This window comes from Ranitomeya variabilis, chromosome 1, assembly GCF_051348905.1.
Source record: "Ranitomeya variabilis isolate aRanVar5 chromosome 1, aRanVar5.hap1, whole genome shotgun sequence".
Lineage (NCBI taxonomy): Eukaryota > Metazoa > Chordata > Amphibia > Anura > Dendrobatidae > Ranitomeya > Ranitomeya variabilis.
The window spans coordinates 826,521,797-826,534,786 of NC_135232.1; the positions used below are offsets into that span (position 1 = coordinate 826,521,797).

Below are 12,990 nucleotides of genomic sequence, written 5' to 3' on the forward strand. Positions count from 1 at the left end.
TGTAAACTGCAGAAAGCAGCCAGTAAGTGAAAACACTGGAATCAAGATCTCTGCTCTCAGATGGGCTACCAAACCTGGTGATTGATTCCACTTAATAAGGGTGGTAAAAAAAAAAATCACATTTCCTGAATGTAAAAGCGGGATTCTGAGCCTAAAGGCTGAGGAACAATTGTTCACAGTTATCGTCGCATCGTGTAAACAGTGTTAATCAGTCGTCAAAAATAGAAAACTATTGGCCGATTGTGTCTCTAAGGATGATCGTTGTACGCAGCTTGTTTTATTTCTAAAAGCCTTTTGTACTTCCTTCCTATATAGCTAGTGTTACGGCAGGATGGCGTATGGCAGCTGGAATGAATGGAAGGCAATTTACAGAGAAGTCTCTCCAGAGACCAGGGGGATGCATTTGTCTTATCTGTGTGTACAGCCATTGCATAGCCTCCCTCTAATAAGAGAACGCCCCTTATATACAGCAAGGCTACCCTTCCATGTTACACATCTGCTGCACATTCACTTTTGAGATGTCGCCTTTTTACTACCACTGGCACTAAGAGGTCCAAGGTAGGAAAGTGAAAACCTCCACTATCTCAGGCTTTCTTCAAACATTCATGATATGTTTTTTTTGTAGCCCGCAAAAAGCCATGATTTTCATATTTTTTTAATATATATTTCTTAAGTTCACATGATTTCTTTCTTGTCAAATGTTTTTACTATAGAAAATTATATAGAAAAAGGCCATATAAAAAGAAAGATGCTATGTTTTGAAAAAACATACATCAAAAATGGTGGGGGGGGGGGGGGGAAGAGACACAAATATGCAGTTGCATTTCACTTTCCCTATAAACGGACAGCATTTGGCCTCCATTTGTTAAGGTTTTACTTTGCCATAAACGCAGTCCTTAAAAGAAAAAAGTGCTGTGTGTGAAGAGCCCCTTTATGTCTGAGGGGGCTTCGACAATAGGGGATTGCACAGAACGCTTGTTAAGCACAATGATGAAAAATCCAACATAACGGCTTTATCCCCGGGAGGCACCGTGCATTATAGCTGTCTGATGGAATGACATGGGAGCGTCTGAGGAAGTGATCATACCACATAATCCGTGGTAAAACAGCACGTCTGACGGGGAGATTTACAGCTAAACAGGCTCATCCTCGTTACCGTCACAAAACAAAGGATACAGATTGGCACACACAGATTAGTCTGCACTATCACCCCAAAGATTTCAATGAATGGTTACACAAAGAGGCTGAAATCACATCTTTGTCAGACTACTACAAAGGCTTGTTATAGTCGAAAACCCCCCGAAAATACTTAAGTCCCCCATACACAGACGGATGACCGATGGTTTGGCTGCCTTCTGTTTGCCGTAACTCCTCCATGTACAGACGCACTCTAAGAGTATTTTCTAGGAGAAAGCTGCTGCCAAAAGTCACTGGCGGCAGCTTATCTCTAGTGAACAAAAGGATCTGCAGTCTGAAATCGGACACGGCGGATCCCTATCTTCCTCGACAATCATCAGTTTGGGCCATACACAATAGACTGTGGGCCGAACCCGCCGTCATCAGCTGGTTCAGCAAATATTAGTCTAATGTTTATATACACATATATTTATAATTCTTCCTTAAAGGGGGGGGGGTCCTATCTCACAGTAATATCTTATCACTAGGATGAGCCGTCTCTTTATGACTGCTGGTTGTCGGACTTCTGGGACCTTACTGATCCTAAGAAAAAAAAAAAGGAGATGGTTCACTGACTTGAAGCTAAGGCCACACAGTTTAAAAAAAAAAGGTAAAAGACAGCGTCATAATAATCATCAGCGCATAAAGCCAAAATGCAAAATCTAACTGCGACACAAAAGCAGACTATGGCTCCAAGCCCCAAATTATTTGGAGAAAATAAAGAGCTGCTGCCTTAGGTATGGTGAGACGGGCTTTACTGATGAATTATTGACGTCTGGCGGGCGTCTCCGAGGATAATGTTACACTAACACACTTTCTTTACTTGGTAGTTGCTGTTTAGAACAAAGGCATTTATTAGCATAAATAAAGGATATGCTGCTGTACTCCCGAAAATAACTTGCAAATCCACGGCAAGTGGAAACGGCCACAATTAATGAGAGAAAACTTCATTTATGAGAGCAACATTGTCTGGGCTTTGTAAAACTTACCAAGGCACAATTAATTATAATTAAACATCATACAGGCCAAAAATAGCCCCAATTGTGCACATTAATATTCGGATATAGTGATTGGGACTGAGATATTCTTCTTACAAATGTATCTTAGTCCCATCCAAATGCAGAAGTATTGGATGTTGCTAAATTAGGAAAGTATTTATCGCCCTGCCAAGAGATGAGAGGAAAATATAAAAGGAAAATGACAGGACTCCAACTGAGCTCACTTTTGTTTTTTCAAAATTGTTAACGATAAATAAATATATTGTTACTACCATTTCCTGCCAATCAATGAGGGTCTGGGCTCTGTCCCTGAGAACACTCTCAGGAACTGGACTTCTACCAATCAGCGGCACATGCTAAGAAAGGACTAGACGCTAACTAAACAATAAAATGTTGATGGGTACATTTTAAAGCGGTCCTCATCAAATTTTTCATGATGAACTGGACACACAATGTAATAGTGGCTGCATAATGGAATAAAATATTTTGGCTCAGAGATATTAGCAATCAAATATTTGGGACCTAATGTTAACTTTAGTTAAATCCAAGTGGGTGATATTAGATTAGCTTTCACTGGGGGGGAGGGGTGAGCGTGTACTTCTGCCTCCTGTATGATGCAGACCAATCGCAAACAGACAGCAGCATAGAAGGGCAGAAGCACCTGTGAGGTTGTCTGGAGTAAATAGCCCCACACTTCTGGGCTATGTAATATATCCTCAGCGCTCATTCAGGCTTCACACTCCGGCAGGCAGGACCTATGGATTCGGGTCATGAGACCCTGATGACATCATCACATGTTCCTCTGCACTTTTATGTTGCTGGAGGCAGAAGTATACACCCCCAGCGAAAAATATTAATACCCACTTGGATTTGACTAAAGTTAATTCATTAGGTGCCAAACATTTGATAAAATTTCTGCAAAAGAGGTGAAAAAAAACAAAAAAACAAACACCTTTTTATTCCATTCTGTAGCCACAATTATATGATACTCACAGATGGAAACAGAAAAAGCACTCACCGATCCTGTAAAATGAACAGTCCTTTATTAGTCAATTTGTCGGGACATCCATAGGGTACGCAGGAGAATGCAGGGTGCAGGAGAGATTGTGGACTACGGACGTTTCGCGTCCATCTAGCGCTTCTACGGGTCCAAACTTGTGACCTGTTGAAGCGCCAGATGGTTGCGAAACAGCCGTAGTCCACAATCTCTCCTGCACTCTCCTGCGTACCCTATGGATGTCCCGGGGAATTGACTAATAAGGACTGTCCATTTTAAAGGACTGGCGAGTGCTGCCCTTTCTATTTCTATCAGTGACTGCCATGTTATACTTTTGAGCCTGCACCACTATCTTCCTTAATGCTGCAAAAACTCAGAAAAGGGAAATCGTTTTATATGTGTTTTAGGTCGTTGACTGATGCATCAGCTCGTCCATTTACAATTACATGGTATGTCTGTTTTAACATGAAAAATTTGGTGAAAGGTCCTGGTTAAAAAGGAAACAATGCACCCCACAGGGCTGTGGAGTCAGTGTCCATTTTGGTGGAGTTGGTATAAAATGGACCGACTCCTAAAATATATTGTAAATTGGGTACAGTAGTACAATGCATGAAATGTCCTATAAATGTCTGTTCTGTTCCTGATCTAAGGATCTTGGCTTTTAGCGGAGATGAATCTGTGCTGCACTTTATGTACATGCTCAGTAGTGACCAGTGCTGTGGAGTTGGAGCCGGTGTTATGAAATGTCCTATAAAATGTCTGTTCTGTTCCTGATCTAAGGATCTCAGCTTTTAGCTGAAATGAATCTGTGATGCACTTTATGTACATGCTCAGTAGTGACCAGTGCTGGGGAGTCGGTGTTATGAAATGTCCTATAAATGTCTGTTCTGTTCCTGATCTAAGGATCTTGGCTTTTAGCTGAGATGAATCTGTGCTGCACTTTATGTACATGCTCAGTAGTGACCAGTGCTGGGGAGTCGGTGTTATGAATTGTCCTATAAATGTCTGTTCTGTTCCTGATCTAAGGATCTTGGCTTTTAGCGGAGATGAATCTGTGCTGCACTTTATGTACATGCTCAGTAGTGACCAGTGCTGTGGAGTTGGAGCCGGTGTTATGAAATGTCCTATAAAATGTCTGTTCTGTTCCTGATCTAAGGATCTCAGCTTTTAGCTGAAATGAATCTGTGATGCACTTTATGTACATGCTCAGTAGTGACCAGTGCTGGGGAGTCGGTGTTATGAAATGTCCTATAAATGTCTGTTCTGTTCCTGATCTAAGGATCTTGGCTTTTAGCGGAGATGAATCTGTGCTGCACTTTATGCACATGCTCAGTAGTGACCAGAGCTGTGGAGTAGGAGCCGGTGTTATGAAGTGTCCTATAAATGTATGTTCTGTTACTGATCTAAGGATCTTGGCTTTTAGCTGAGATGAATCTGTGCTGCACTTTATGTACATGCTCAGTAGTGACCAGTGTTGGGGAGTCGAAGTCAGGGAAATTGAGGAATCGGAGTCAGTGGTTTGGCTTACAGACTCCACAGCCCTGGCATGCAGAAACTATTTATATAGTCATGTTCCTCTCTGAAAGATAAGGTTACCTATAAATTTGCTAATATACGGTAATCTTTTGCTCCTTAAAATGAAAAAAAAAAATAAAATCGCCGTTTTACCGGTAATTTGTATGCAATTAAGGCTTAAGTGCCAGAGAGTGTCAAAGCACTTCCCAAGCCTCAGCTTCCCTGGCTCTATTACCTGCATGGCTCCACCTTACTCTGCTTGACTGACCGCCCACTGGCTTGCAAAATTTTGCTGTAGGTTCAAGGACAGATTTGAGCACAAGCAAAGTTAGTCTTACACGAACGGCTGTAAAAGAAACCCGTCAACTGAGTCATGTTGTCCAAACTACTGGCAGAATGAATCAGAGCCCGATGTTGCAATGCTCACGCTATAGAGAAATCATAGTCTGAAGAACTGGAAGCTTTTCCCAGCACTACTAGAGGTGGCTGACAGGTCTCTTGCTTTGGGAGAGACTTGTCATTTATTTACTGCGGTGCCGTGAGAAGCCGGCCAGTGCAGGGCTGGACTAGTTTCATCTCAGACTATGGTTCCTGGACGGATCAGTATTTTCTCTGAAACACCACAACATTACAGAGAGAAACGTGATCTGATTCATCCTGTCCACAGTTTGGGCAGCATGACTCTTGTGACAGGTTCCCATTAATACATCCTTCTGGGTGGCTTATTAGGACTATTACAATGCATGGCGATAATACAGCCTCATACACATTACTGAAACAAGGGCGCATTTTAGCATCAGTACTGCAGCCACAAGTTCTGGTCTGACTGTGGGTTTATGACCAGAACTAATAGTATCAAAGGAATCTATAATGTCATTCATTAGGGTGAGTAGTCTCGCTATCATGCCTGGCCTTGTGGAGGCCAAAATGTTCCCTCAGTACGGCCATCTGAAAAAAATTGGATTTAAAGGCGAGATCACAAGCAGTTGAAATACCACTGTGGAGCCTGATCTTTTTTGTATAACCTCATGTCCAAGTATCAAAATGGGATTTTATCTGTTACAAAACACTATTGCTGTGCATTGTACCGTTCTAGTATTTTGGGGAGTAGTTAGGATCTGGCAGATAAGATCATCACTGATTTAGAAAATGAAGTTGGCAGATTGGCACGTATTTTTTGCACACATTATTACATTTTAGTTACTCGACATACGAGCAAAGCCCTGTTCACACTGTTATTTTCTTGTATAAACCATGCTGCATAGTCAAACCTGTCGTAAGACAAACACCGCATACGCCTACTGTACTACAATACTATAAATGGGACAGATCAAATCTGAATGACGGCAAAGAAGTTATAGGATAGGCATTAACTTGTGATTCCACTGGGGTTTGAACACTGGGACCCCCATAGGTACTAAGAAGATGCAATCATATGGATGCAAGAAGCATTTCAAATCCCAAGTCACCCATCATCTAAATTCTAGGAATACATTTCAGCATAATTCTGACTATGAGCCAAGAAATCACATTTTGAGCTAAGCTGATCAAGTTCCGTTTTATTTAGAGGAAAACCCAAATAATTTGTCAATGATAAGAAAAAAAAACCATATCCTGAAAATACATATTTTTAGAACAGCTTTGGTCAAAATATACCCTCTAATTCTGAGACCAAAGCAGAAAAAAACAGACACACAGTGGTTTTCATTGGGTTATGTAAAAAAAACACAAACATATGTCAGAAAGTTCTTTCAAAGCCTAAAGACCCCGCATACAGTCAAGTTAGCTGGTGGCCATATGATGGTTTGGCCGGCAGCTATCTTGCCCAACTCCAATACACAGGAGTGTTCATTCTGCAAAGCACTCTTGTGTTCTCCATGACAGATTGTCTGCCAGACATCTCTGGTGGCAAATTATCTCTTACTCAATAGACTGTTGGCCAATTCCAACAATATATATGCGCTGCCAGCTGTCATTAGTCTGTGTATTGGGAACATTAGTATTACAAAATGAAGCAAAGACAAGCATAGTAAGCCACCCAAACAGTAGTGAAAATTAGTCCAAAAGTTTGTACCCAAGAAGGCAAGGGTAGGTAGTTTGGCACAACTCCAAGATTGGGTTAAACAGAAAAATCTTCATGCCATGACTAGGAACGGTTCAGACACACTGGTTGAAACACACAGGCTTAGCCAGCATTTTTTCTTCAGGACGTCCGGTTTTTAAAAGCATGGTTGTTTTGAACACATTATGGATTTAATTTAGATTTTTATTTTTCAAATTTTAACCCAATTTTGAAGTTGAATGCCAGACTACCCTTGTGTTCTTGGGTTTGTACTTCTCAGATTTCAACCCGGACTTCCTTGTCCGAGCAGCATTTATGGATTCATTAGCTCGTAACTGAGTAAACGTAGGACGTAAGGGATAGGAAAATGTCACAAAAAAGAAAAGTCTGGTCTACAGTAAGATGTTCTGAAAAACTGTCACTATACTTGCTCGGTAGTAAATGACTGGTATTGCCATTTTTTTGCAGTGATTCTCTGAAGAGTGCCTAACAAGATGTCATCTCTTGGCTCCTGGAAAAATGAGACAAGCCTGACCCAGCAGCAAGTTGGGTTCCAGGTTCAGAAGATCTACCCATTCCACGATGGCTGGAACACCGCGTGTTTTGTAATCCTGGTGCTGTTCATCCTGACTGTACTGTCCCTTGTCCTGCTGGCATTCCTTTATGAAATGCTGGACTGCTGCTGTTGTGCCAAACACAAGACAGTCAAAGATCTGGAGAATGAACCAAACCCAGTCAGAGCCCTAATGAGCGGCATGAAGAAGCGAAAAACCGAAGTTGTGTAGCACTGTCACGTGCCAGAGGGTGGCCCGCTATCTGGTTCCGAGGACAATCTGTGAGCAGACGTCAATCCTTTCATCTGCTTATGACAGCACACACTTGGGCCACCCACAATCGTTGCCTCTGTCATGTGAATTGTTTAGGTACCCTTACTAAATGTCTTACCATAGACATCCTAGATTTGTTGCAGGTTGCACAGTCATAGTGGAACATGATGCATCCTTTCTGATACAAAACACTGTAGCTCATTTTTGAGACTGGTTCCGAAAATGTACGGACATGAAAATTGTTTACATGATTTGTCACAGTATTAATCCTAGCACCCTAATAAAGACAATGCAGCTGTAACACAATGTCCTTACAAGACTAATTGTCCTACCCGGAGTGCTACATACAGGATATGGGCGATATTAAGAAGTATGGCGTTATGGCTGAACGGTAACTCAAAGTAATAGACAAATAATATTTTGAAGTTTATCATTGCAGTACTGCTGTAGTCATTTTACGCTGGCATCAAGCATTTATGGAAATCTGTCACCAGATTATTGCTATGTAATCTGAGAGCAGCATAATGTAAAGCCATAGACCCCGATTCTAGCGATGTTTCACTTACTAGGCCTTGTGTTGTTGTTTCAAATCCGTGTTTTATCAACAGGAGATTATTACTAGAGGACTAAGTGTCTCGTGCCTCCTAGTCCACTGTTCTGTGTAATTCGCCCCCACCACTGATTAGCAGCTTTCTATCAATGTACAGTGTAGAGAGAATGCGGCCAATCAGTGATGTGGGCGGGGTTATACAGAGCTCAGCATTCAGAGCACTGCAAGATCAGCAGCAGAGAAACAGTGCTTGTATCACAACTGCTGCACCCAATACATTGCTGAAATCAGGCGCTCAGCACCTACTTCATGCTGCTGCCTGATTACATAGCAAAGCCTGCTGAAAGATTCCTTTTAACCCAAATATCAACCAAGGAGGAACACATAGCAAAGACAAGCAGCAAAATGACAATTTTTATCAGCACAGCACTTTAAAAAAAAGAAAAAATGTTATGTGTGGAGTTAGTGCTGGGAGATTAAGGCTATGTGCATACGTAGGGAGGGTCCTCTGCGGGTTCTCCCGCAAAGGATTTGATAAATCTGCAGGGCAAAACCGCTGCGGTTATCCCTGCAGATTAATTGCGGTTTGTTTTGCGGTTTCCGCTGCGGGTTTACTCCTACTATTGATGCTGCATATGCAGCATCAATAGTAATGTTAAAAATAATTTAAAAAATGGTTATACTCACCCTCTGACGTCCCGATCTCCTCGGCGCTGAATGCGGCGGTCCGGTTCCAAAGATGCTGTGCGAGAAGGACCTTCGTGACGTCACGGTCATGTGACCGCGATGTCTCCGCAGGTCCTGCTCGCACAGCAACCCTGATACCGGACGGCCGCGTGCAGCGCTGAGAGGTGAGTATATTTTTTACACAAATATCGTTCCCAGGGCCTGGAGGAGAGTCTCCTCTCCTCCACCCCGGGTACCATCCACACATGATCCGCTTACTTCCCGCATCGTGGGCATAGCCCCATGCGGGAAGTAAGCGGATCAATGCATTCCTATGTGTGCAGAATCGCAGCGATTCTGCACAAAAGAAGTGACATGCTGCGGAATGTAAACCACTGCGTTTCTGCGCGTTTTTTCCCGCAGCATGTGCACAGCGGATTGCGGTTTCCATAGGTTTACATGTAACTGTAAACGCAATGGAAACTGCTGGGGACCCGCAGCTGCAGAAACGCTGCGGTTCCGTGGTAAAAACCGCAACGTGTGCACATAGCCTAATAGAATTCATTTGAAGTTTCTATATTGCACGATTCTGATATTGGTCAGAATGATGAATTTTAGTATCTGCAGTGGCTCAGAAGAGGCTCTATGAGACTTCTAATCTTCACATGGATCAGATCACACTTTAGTGTAAAGGTACCGTCACACTAAGCGACGCTGCAGCGATACAGACAACGATGCTGATCGCTGCAGCGTCGCTGTTTGGTCGCTGGAGAGCTGTCACACAGACGGCTCTCCAGCGACCAACGATGCCGAGGTCCCCGGGTAACCAGGGTAAACATCGGGTTACTAAGCGCAGGGCCGCGCTTAGTAACCCGATGTTTACCCTGGTTACCAGCGTAAAATGTAAAAAAAACCAAACAGTACATACTTACATTCGCGTCCCCCGGCGTCCGCTTCCTGCACTGACTGAGCGCCGGCCCTAACAGCAGAGCGGTGACGTCACCGCTGTGCTGTACTTTCACTTTCACTTTACGGCGCTCAGTCAGTGTGGGAAGCGGACGCCGGGGGACGCGAAGGTGAGTATGTAGTTTTTTTTTTTTTACATTTTACACTGGTAACCAGGGTAAACATCGGGCCCTGCGCTTAGTAACCCGATGTTTACCCTGGTTACCAGTGTAAAACATCGCTGGTATCGTTGCTTTTGGTGTCAAACACGACGATACACGCCGGTCTGACGACCAAATAAAGTTCTGAACTTTGTTCAACGACCAGCGATATCACAGCAGGATCCTGATCGCTGCTGCGTGTCAAACTAAACGATATCGCTAGCCAGGACGCTGCAACGTCACGGATCGCTAGCGATATCGTTTAGTGTGACGGTACCTTTAGCTCATCGTCTCCAGTGTCATCAGATTTGTAAGGAAGGTCCAAGCTGCAACTATGACCCACAAGGAGCCTCAGCAGAGCGACCGTGGACACTACAACACAAAACTGTACACGGGCTGATAAGTGCATCACTTATAATGTGGGACTGGTATATGTTATACTATGAAAATAATTACTAAACTATGTACCAGTCATATACAGTGGGTACGGAAAGTATTCAGACCCCTTTAAAATTTTTCACTCTGTTTCATTGCAGCCATTTGGTAAAATTAAAAAAAAAAAGTTCTTTTTTCAGTCAAGATGGGGTACGGAATGTACATTAATGTGAAAAAAATGAACAGAAATGTTGAAATTTTTGCAAATTTATTAAAAAAGGAAAACCGAAATATCACATGGTCATAAGTATTCAGACCCCTTGCTCAGACACTCATATCTAAGTCACATGCTGTCCATTTCCTTGTGATCCTCCTTGAGATGGTTCTACTCCTTCATTGGAGTCCAGCTGTGTTTAATTAAACTGATAGGACTTGATTTGGAAGGGCACACACCTAAGGCTAGGTTCACACTGCGTTACAGCAGCCCGTTCAACACATACGTTAACGGGCTGCTTTAACGCAATTGCCGACTTTGGCACATCGCTAGCGCAGATAGAGCATCTGCTAGCTTTATCTGCGCTAGCAGTGACGGACCCGGAAACGCTGCAGCCCGCGTCTCAGGGTCACTCAATGATGGCACATGGCTAGCGCACGCCCATTGTGGGCGTGCGCTAGCGATGCGTCCAACATTGGAGTCTATGGCGGTGTTAGAGGACTACGTTACACAGCGTTATGCCGCGGTGTAAAGTAGTCCGTCAAACGGACTGCCATAGCGCAATGTGAACCAAGCCTTAGGCCTCACAGCTCACAGTGCATGTCAGACCAAATGAGAATCATGAGGTCAAAGGAACTGGCCAAGGAGCTCAGAGACAGAATTGTGGCAAGGCACAGAACTGGCCAAGGGTACAACAGAAGTTCTGCAGTACTCAAGGTTCCTAAGAGCACTCTGGCCTCCATAATCCTTAAATGGAAGAAGTTGGGGACCACCAGAAGTCTTCCTAGACCTGGCCGTCCAGCCAAACTGAGCAATCGTGGCAGAAGAGCCTAGGTGAGAGGTAAAGAAGAACCCTAAGATCACTGTAGCTGAGCGCCAGAGATGCAGTAAGGAGATGGGAGAAAGTTCCACAAAGTTAACTATCACTGCAGCCCTCCACCAGTCAGGCCTTTATAGCAGAGTGGCCTCTCCTCAGAGCAAGACATATGAAGGCCCGCATAGAGTTTGCTAAAAAAACAAACAAACACATGAAGGACTCCCAGACTATGAGAAATAAGATTCTCTGGTCTGATGAGACAAAGATAGACCTTTTTGGTGGTAATTCTAAGCGGAATGTGTGGGGAAAACAAGGCACTGCTCATCACCTGCCCAACACAATCCCAACAGTGAAACATGGTGGTGGCAGCATCATGCTATGGAGGTGTTTTTCAGCTGCAGGGACAGGACAACTGGTTGTTATTGAAGGAAACATGAATGCGGCCAAGTACAGAGATATCCTGGATGAAAACCTCTTCCAGAGTTCTCTTGACCTCAGACTTGGCCGAAGGTTCAACTTCCAACAAGACAATGACCCTAAGCACACAGCTAAAATAACAAAGGAGTGGCTTCAGAACAACTCTGTGACCATTCTTAGATGGCCCAGCCAGAGCCCTGACCTAAACCCAATTGAGCATCTCTGGAGAGAGGTGAAAATGGCTGTCCACCAACGTTAACCATCCAACCTGATGGAACTGGAGAAGATCTGCAAGGAAGAATGGCAGAGGATCCCCAAATCCAGGTGTGAAAAACCTGCATGATTCCCAAGAAGACTCATGGCTGTACTAGCTCAAAAGGTGCTTCTACTCAATACTGAGCAAAGGGTCTGAATACTTAAGACCATGTGATTGATATTTCAGTTTTTCTTTTTTAATAAATTTGCAAAAACTACTACATTTCTTTTTTCTCAATACAAAACTCACAAAAATTAATACATATGCGTGGCCGAGAGACAAGGATTGTTATATCTCTCCCAATATTTCTGTCCGAAACAATAGGACAGTCTAGGAAACTCCCCAATAAATACAAAACAACAGAACGGAGTATACAAGTCCCAATACGCATTTTATTTAAAAATTGTATAATTTTATTTATATTATCAAAATATATAATTCAAACTGAGTAATCAAATATAAATACAATACATATAAATAACAGGATTAGTGGAGGAGGAAACACTATAATAGTGGCGGAGCGGATGACAACACCTATCACATCATATCACAAGGACTGCTATTGTGGGAGCAAAAAAAAAAAAAAAAAAAGGTTGCAACAGTGCAGGTTATATCACTAGCTAAAGTGCCATAGTGCCTACAGGACTCATCACCTCATATCATATAAAGCAGCTTACCCATTAGGTCTGAGATGTCTCACCACGCTCCACACACCACCCCCTTGACGCACGTTTCGCGGTCGCTTTCTCAAAAAGGGGTTCGTGGGAGCGTGGTGAGACATCTCAGACCTAATGGGTAAGCTGCTTTATATGATATGAGGTGATGAGTCCTGTAGGCACTATGGCACTTTAGCTAGTGATATAACCTGCACTGTTGCAACTTTTTTTTTTTTTTTTTTTTTTTTGGCTCCCACAATAGCAGTCCTTGTGATATGATGTGATAGGTGTTGTCATCCGCTCCGCCACTATTATAGTGTTTCCTCCTCCACTAATCCTGTTATTTATATGTATTGTA

At 43.1% G+C, this 12,990-nt stretch overlaps 2 protein-coding genes across 5 annotated transcripts in view; one reads left to right on the forward strand and one right to left on the reverse strand.

The window, feature by feature from the left end:
* The window catches only part of SMIM18 (small integral membrane protein 18), a 51,711-nt gene extending 43,809 nt beyond the window's left edge, over nt 1-7,902 (forward strand). Inside the window, exons 1-2 of one of the 3 annotated variants that reach the window (XM_077275330.1) lie at nt 537-558; nt 7,217-7,902. In XM_077275330.1, coding sequence (XP_077131445.1) covers nt 7,243-7,533 — 291 coding nt within the window. In that variant the 5' untranslated portion in view covers nt 537-558; nt 7,217-7,242 and the 3' untranslated portion in view covers nt 7,534-7,902. Of the gene's footprint in view, nt 1-536; nt 559-7,216 lie in introns of those variants that run through there. The other 2 variants (XM_077275322.1, XM_077275312.1) reach the window with 2 other exon arrangements.
* The window catches only part of GTF2E2 (general transcription factor IIE subunit 2), an 84,423-nt gene that overhangs the window by 43,760 nt on the left and 27,673 nt on the right, over nt 1-12,990 (reverse strand). The window lies entirely within an intron of this gene.